We start from the raw sequence: 7,312 nt of genomic DNA, 5'->3' as shown, positions 1-7,312 counted from the left end.
ATGAGCCCATCGAGTAATAAAAAAGAAAATGTTGAAGAAAATGATAGTACATTCACTCCAAGGAAGATTAGTCTTTTTGGAGCATACTCCAAAGTCTTTAAAGTCATGTTGGCGAGCTGGAAGGACTCTGTTGAACATGCAGACGAAGAATTACGATCTAAAGAGCTCGACGAACTTATTTTACCAAGTAATGAAGAATGGAGGCATCAAGTTTATTACCGACTAGTTGATTTGCAGAGAGAATTTGATGCTGAAGCTGTAGAACGAGAGTGAGTAATATTATTAAGTAATAAGAGAATTTGTTAATTTTTTTCATTCTTATCATGAATGCTTGATTTAATCATTTTTATATTTTTAGAAAAGAATTAAGTAATTCAAAAATTAATATAAAACTAGATGATACTAAGATATTATCATTAGAAGATGAAATTCCTTGGGAATGGGAACCAATTGCAAATGATAGAGGAGTTGAAGGAGAAATTGTAGACGAAAAAGTTGATAAAAATATTTTTGTACCATCAATGCATACTGAAAGTTCAAAAAATTCAATAACTGAATCGTATGTCGAACCTGGTTGGAGATTAGATGACATAATTTTAGCAGCTAAGGTCTTACAAGGGGAAACATTGCCACTGAAGACAGATTATGCTGATGAAGCTGAAATGCGTCGAGTTTTTGGTCTCGTTTATGACGTTTTAAGATGTGAGATATTAATTTTTAAAATTATTAATTACATTTTACCAATCAAATTAATTCATATTATTAGATAAACAAATTTTAAATCAAACTCTTAATGATGCTGGATTTTGGAATCGATATCCGCAACTAAGAGATCGAGAAAGAAATGTTTGGTTACTTTTGTATGATATGTTAGGAAAAAAATTCACTAACCCTGTTCATGTATCAGTGACAGAAATTAGGAGGAAAATGTTTCAAGCTGCGGCATTGTTTGATATTGAAGAAGCTTTGATTAAAATGAAAACCAAACTCGCTGCAAGTGTTTCTAGACTTCGAATTGGCGGAGCAGCTTTTACTTTAGGTAAGGTATTATTTATTTTAATAAAAAACCAATAAATGAATGATCATTTTTTTCATTAAATTAGACAACTTATTACCAGTACATTTGAGAAATGAAGGAATAAACTGGACATATGAACAAGCAATAGCAACAGGATGGGTAAATACGATAAAAATACCAAAAAAATCTGATTTTATTGAGGAGATGTCCAAGCTTGGACTTGAAATATCTTTTAATTGGAAAAAGTTACAAGAAAATAATTATGCTTTTGATCCTGTGTGTCCAAAAATAATTTTACTTCATGAAAAACTAAGAGAACAACTTGCCAAGTCAGAGTTGGTCCAAAAACATAAGTTTGTTTTTTTGGTAAGACAAAACCATATGTTGATAATTTATCATTTCAAAGGATAATTAATCCATCAATTTAAAACTAATAAAGGAAAGATCATTGTGTCTTGGGGCAGCAGCTTTAACTAAAGCAATTCGTGTTGGTCATCTCTGTGGCCCTGTGGTTTTAACTCACACAATAGCACCTCGTCATATTGGTTATCTTGCAGGGTTACTCATAGATATTGAAGAAGCTGGGAGACTTTTAGCTTTTGGAGCAGAATCACGGAAACAAGAATACGAAGCTTATCTTAAAGACTTAGGAATTACTGATAAGCAATGTAAAATTTTTTCTGAAAGGTATGTTAATTAAACAAAAAATATGTATTGGTATTAGCTCCTTTTAAATTGTTTTAATTTTCAAGTTATATTCAAGCTCCAAGGTTTGAAGAGTTAGAACGAGCAACAGTTGTTTTAGCAACACCACCTTGTTCTTATACTGGACTAAGGAATATTGTTGATTTAATAGTGGCAAGAGGTGGAGATACAGTGTTATTAGAATCTTTAACAAATTTAGATGATCGATCACAATTAGAACGCCCACGAGAGCTTTTAGCTGGCCAAATGACATGTCTAAAATATGCTTTAACGAGACCAAATGTTCAATTACTTATTTATGAAGCTCATAGTACTTTACCTTCTGAAACTGTAGAAATGCTTCATCAAGTTGTTGAATATGCAAATAAAATGGCAGTTGATAAATATAACAGAGAAAATATGGTAAGCTTATAATTAGATTTTATGGCTCAAAAAATACAAATATTTAATGAGCTCTTAAAAATTTTTTCAAAGCCAAAAAAAAAATCGCCCGGAAAAGAAACTAGTCCAAAGAGTGGTAGAGGATCATCAAGAGCTGGAAAACGGTCAGGATTAGAATCTAGAGTTAAAAGTTCTGGAGATGAGCATGGAGATAATGAAGAAGAGATAACAAATGTTAACCAAGTTTCTGTACCTGATAGTGATTTATTTGAGATAGAAAGTATTTTCGATTTGGATTCTAAAGTTTCCGATGACATTGAAGACTCTAAAGACGTTAAAAATATTAAAAAACAGAAAAAAACTACGGATGCTATGATAGAGGATGGATGCTATCTTGGAGTTGTACGACGAAAAGAAATGATGCAATTTAATTCATTATTTATGATTAAAGTGGCTGAATCTAAAGGTCTTTTTGGAGATTTGAATGCTAAGCCTAATGAACCCAAACCACAAATGAAAGAGGAGTCGACTCCATCTAAAAATGAGTTGTCTATCGAAAAAAAAAAGAAAAAAAAGAAAAAAAGTATTCAATTAGATCGAATTTCTGCGCCTACACATGCTTCGACGCTTAAAGTTGAAAATAGGGCAGCTTCGAGGCAGTCAGTGGATAATAATTACACTGAAGAATCTTTAACACCACATGTTAAACTCTCATGTCCAAAATATAGCTCACGAGTAGCAAGAGATGAAAAATCTAGTGATATCCAAGTTCAAGAAACTCGGCGACAAGATCTTAGAAAATGGTGGGAACAATCTGCTAGCTTTTTAATCCACGCCGCAAAATGTGAAACCTGTAAATTTCGTATTTTTCATACTGATCCTTGGACAAAAAAAGTGTTATATGCTACAAAGATCCAAAAAATAATATTTCCTGAATCTTACCAACATTAATATGTAATTATTTGTAAGTATTGCAACAGAATTAATAAAAAAAATCATAAAACTACCAAACATTGATTCGGAATTTCTTTTATACTTATCTTATTTATCAAGCTTTTAAGAATTTTTGGATTTTTTTCTTCTTTTGGCAATCGATTAAAGATACGAAATGCGGTCGGGAATTCCTTGATCACCCATCTCAAGTGACAGAATCGCGTGACGATGTGAACGAGTTTCCATTTCGGTAGAAATATCTTCTGGAATATTCATGGTAGTAAAATAGTAATCCAAAAGTATTTAATACCTCTAAAGTGATACATTTATTTAAAATTGTACCACTGTAGAAAGTTTATTGATTTTTTTATGTGTAAAGTTATTTAAATTTAATTTTTCACACTAATTCTAATATTTTTTTGTTTAGAAAATGTATTTATTAATAAGTATCTAATGATAATAATGTATCTATAATCTAGTTCATATTGTAAATGTTTATCACTTGAATTATTATTTGATATTTCACATTTTTTATCATCAATTAATTCATCAGTGGCATCATTAATCGAATCTAACAGGTTGTAATGTGATTAACTATTAAGTCGAGAAAAGAGTAAAAAGTCATGATAATAATTGACATGAATTAAAAGTGAGTGAGTCAGCGTCAATGTAAGAAGTAAAGGATTAGAAGTCATGAAGAGTGAACTGTGAAACTGAGGAGAGGGAACCTTGCGTGTTATGCTGATGGATAATGTAGTGATGTGACAAGCTGTACTTATGTTGAGTCGTACAACGTCTCTGCGGGAGTCGAGGCAGCTGAGGCAACACGACCTTTTTCAGAGACTTCATACGCCTTTCGCGTGTTGCATTGCTTACTACTTGTGTCCAAGTCAGCGGTTTTAAAAGTGTATTCACTGTTTAGTGTCTCAAAATATCTGCATTTTTAATTTAACTTTTTAACAACTTTTAAAAATTTGTCAATCTCTTATAAAGTTCATTCTAATCATATCAAAATCAAGAAAAATTATGCATACAGTGGAGACCGATATTCATGCAATATATCGAGAGTACTTATATTATTAAACATAAACTACATGAGATATATTATTGGAAAAAATGGAAACAAAGTGAAAAACTAAGAGGAATAAATTAATATAAAAAAAAACACGATAAGTCACTTATTTGAAAACTTGATGAATTTAGTTGAAAAACTGGAGGCGTTAGGATTACGCCTCTTCTTGTATTTATGAATTTTATTCTTTCAATTAATAAAAATGAAGAAATAGAATTTTTACATAAATTTATGTGAATTAAATTTTAAAAAAGTACATTACGTTCTATATAATCATCATCTTTCCTGCTGAATGAAATCAACTCTAAGATAGAATAAGAAATTATCGTTTTACATCCTGCTATACGATTGAAACATCCTGTGATTTTTTTCATATAAATATCAAATTACTGATTAGTCTTGTTTTTATTAAGTGAGTATATGTAATGGTGTAGTTACTATATCATTGTATTGCAAATACCACATTGGTGATGCATTGATGATAAATACTCTAAACGTCACTTGATGAACATAATGATGTGGATAAGTGTGGAACAAGATAAAAGATTTGTGTTTGTTTAATCAGATTATCAATGAGATAAATTATTGATGCAAAATAAAATTATGGGGATTGAGTCTGATCTTGTGGATGTTTTAAATGGTAAGAAAATATTTAGTAAAAAATGTGTAGTTGATATTTTTCCTTACTAGCTAGAGAAAGTCTTCTAAGCAATTTTCCTCTAAATTAATCAGTACTATATTTATCTTTGATATTAAAAAATAACTTAATAAATTAAAACATTGGTTTAAATATTCAAAGATAATTTTTTTATTAAAAAAAAACATGTTTAAATCAATTATATTTTCTGCATAAAATAATGTTTTTTTAGATCTAGTAAACTTCTTGGAATCTCTCTCAGAGGAAGTAAATCTTCCGGAAGCGTTGGAAAATGATCGTTCAAATTTATTGCGTCGATCTAAGTGTAGCTTGGTTGCAATGGGTCAACGATCGGCCTCGCCTGAACCATACCTTGACATGAATGCCGGAAAAGGCAAAGGATTGCTTTTGGTTAAGTCTAAATCTGCAAACAGCAATGATACTCATTTAACTGAGTATATTGACTCTGATAATCCATGTACTCCAAAAATTTCTCAAGATGAATATGAGTGTTTCCAAGAAGAACTAACACACACAACAGAACAAAATATAGAGGAAGAAAAATTAAAAGCTACCTATCGAAACTTTTCTGCTGAGCAGACTAAAATCATGTGTGAATGTAAATGTCTTAAGAAATGTGTTGGCAAATGTCATTTAAATATGAATAAATGTGGTATTTTATTTCAAAAAGAAGAACGTAAACTATTTGGTTTTCAATTATTTGATCAACTTCGAGAGTGTTGGATTGGTAAGATTCTATTGAATTAAATTGTTTGTTTCTTTTTATTTTTTTCCTGTTATCACAAGAATTTTTGTTTGATTACAGGTCTCGTAGGACGTCATTTATTAATCTATAACACAAAACATGATAAACATCCAGCAGAAGTGATTTCAATACGTGGTTATTCTGCTCGCCCTGTGACAGATGTAATATCTCGCGATCTAGACCGTAACAAGCCTGCATTTGAAATTTTTTGTCTCGGTGATAAAACTTATCAATTTATAGCCAAACATCCAAAGGAAGCGGAGCAGTGGATAGCAATAATAAATAAAGTAGGATCTATAGATTCCGTAAGAAAGAGTACAAATGGATTAATCAAAGAAATTACATCAATTCATGAAAAAAATACATCATTCACAGCTGAAGAACGATACCAAGATATTGGTGATGCTGATCATGAAAAAATTTTAAATATTAAAGAAATAGAAAATAATAAGAAAAATAATGAAGATGGCATTCAATTGAGATCAAAACATATTTTAAGTTCTTCAGATAAGAAAAAGATATTAGAAGCTCCACCATTACCAGCAAGAATACCGTTCTTGGCTCAAACACCGCGAAGACTTCCATCTCTTCCTCAGAATCATGAACCAGCATTTTCTTTTAACACTATGGATGATGGATATGACAAAGATGGAATTTACTACGATATAGAAGACCTCAAACAACCATCAGGTACTTACGAGAATTTGAAAAAACATGAACAAGCAATGAAAAACGGCAAACAGGTGGAAGTAGAGACTTACGATGATGTTGCAGAAGCTAAGAAGAAGAAAGACGATAAATCAAAAAAGAAAAAAGATTTTTCTAAACGTAATTCACATACTGATACTTACGACGATATTCATATAGTAGATAATAATATTTCACTGCAGGAAAGTACCCATGAAGAACCTAAATCGATAACATATGATGACAAAGAAGTGGTTGTTGATAATGTAAAAAAAGAATCTCCAAGAAAAAAATCATTCTTAGGTCGTATGAGGAATAAAAAGGATTCCACGAAAAAAGAAAAAAACAAGAAAAATTCTGCAAAAGAGATTATTCCGATTCAAAGTGAAATAAGCCAGGAACTACCCACTTATGATGATGTCTCTGAGCTTTCTAGTGCCAAGAATAACAATTTAATTATGGGAACAATGCCAGAGTATACATGTCCCCCTCCTCCACGTCCTTTATACGTAAAACCTCCAACCATTGATAATTTCAAATCAAAAGAAAATATTGAAGAATTATATGATGATATTGAAGCATTACGAAACGATTTAGATTTGAAAACTCATAATATAAGTGTTGGAAGTTGTATTGTTGAATCACCGAGTCTTAATAATGAATTCACAAGAGCGAAAAATTCATCAACAGTCATGAATGAGTCGAGCTTTAAGCCTAAAGAACTTGAAAATGATGTAGAACATTATCAGGTTCCACGGCCGCAAGATCCAATTGACTCTGGAGGTCAATTAGGAGTCGCGCCAACTGAAGAACTTTACGATGACGTCGCAATACTTGTTGACTTCCGGGCAAGACGAAGAGACTCTGCATGCTCTAATTCTTCATCGGAAAAAACACTGTCAAATGTTAGCAAAGCTTGGAATCGATTTGCAAGTGGAAGAAAATAAACAAAAATGGTCAATTTTAATGAAATATAATAAAACGAATATGTTGTAAAACTTGTGGTAAAATTAAAAGCTCATATATATATATAGTTATGATAATCTTTGTTTAATAGGCTAATTTAATCGGAAGTCAATAAATCTCTTGTCAATAATTAATATAAAACGTTTT

General features: G+C 31.0%; 2 protein-coding genes across 2 annotated transcripts; both read left to right on the top strand.

The window, feature by feature from the left end:
* Positions 1-3,055, top strand: LOC118075007 (uncharacterized). The gene is made up of 7 exons (XM_035096587.1): positions 1-269; positions 371-702; positions 767-1,039; positions 1,104-1,384; positions 1,458-1,705; positions 1,771-2,125; positions 2,198-3,055. The coding sequence occupies exons 1-7, from the start codon at positions 1-3 to the stop codon at positions 3,053-3,055; spliced, it is 2,616 nt and encodes an 871-aa protein (XP_034952478.1).
* Positions 3,056-3,833: 778 nt separating this feature from the next.
* Positions 3,834-7,292, top strand: LOC118075032 (uncharacterized). Its single transcript, XM_035096622.1, has 3 exons — positions 3,834-4,749; positions 4,979-5,494; positions 5,573-7,292. Exons 1-3 carry the CDS (start codon positions 4,698-4,700, stop codon positions 7,144-7,146), a joined length of 2,142 nt encoding a protein of 713 aa, XP_034952513.1. The 5' UTR covers positions 3,834-4,697; the 3' UTR covers positions 7,147-7,292.
* The last annotated feature ends 20 nt before the right edge of the window (positions 7,293-7,312 follow it).

Source organism: Chelonus insularis, unplaced genomic scaffold (genome assembly GCF_013357705.1).
Source record: "Chelonus insularis isolate UGA/USDA-ARS -01 unplaced genomic scaffold, ASM1335770v1 contig_144_pilon, whole genome shotgun sequence".
Lineage (NCBI taxonomy): Eukaryota > Metazoa > Arthropoda > Insecta > Hymenoptera > Braconidae > Chelonus > Chelonus insularis.
Note: the sequence above shows the minus strand (reverse complement) of the source record. Positions and strands in the feature narration are given on the sequence as shown.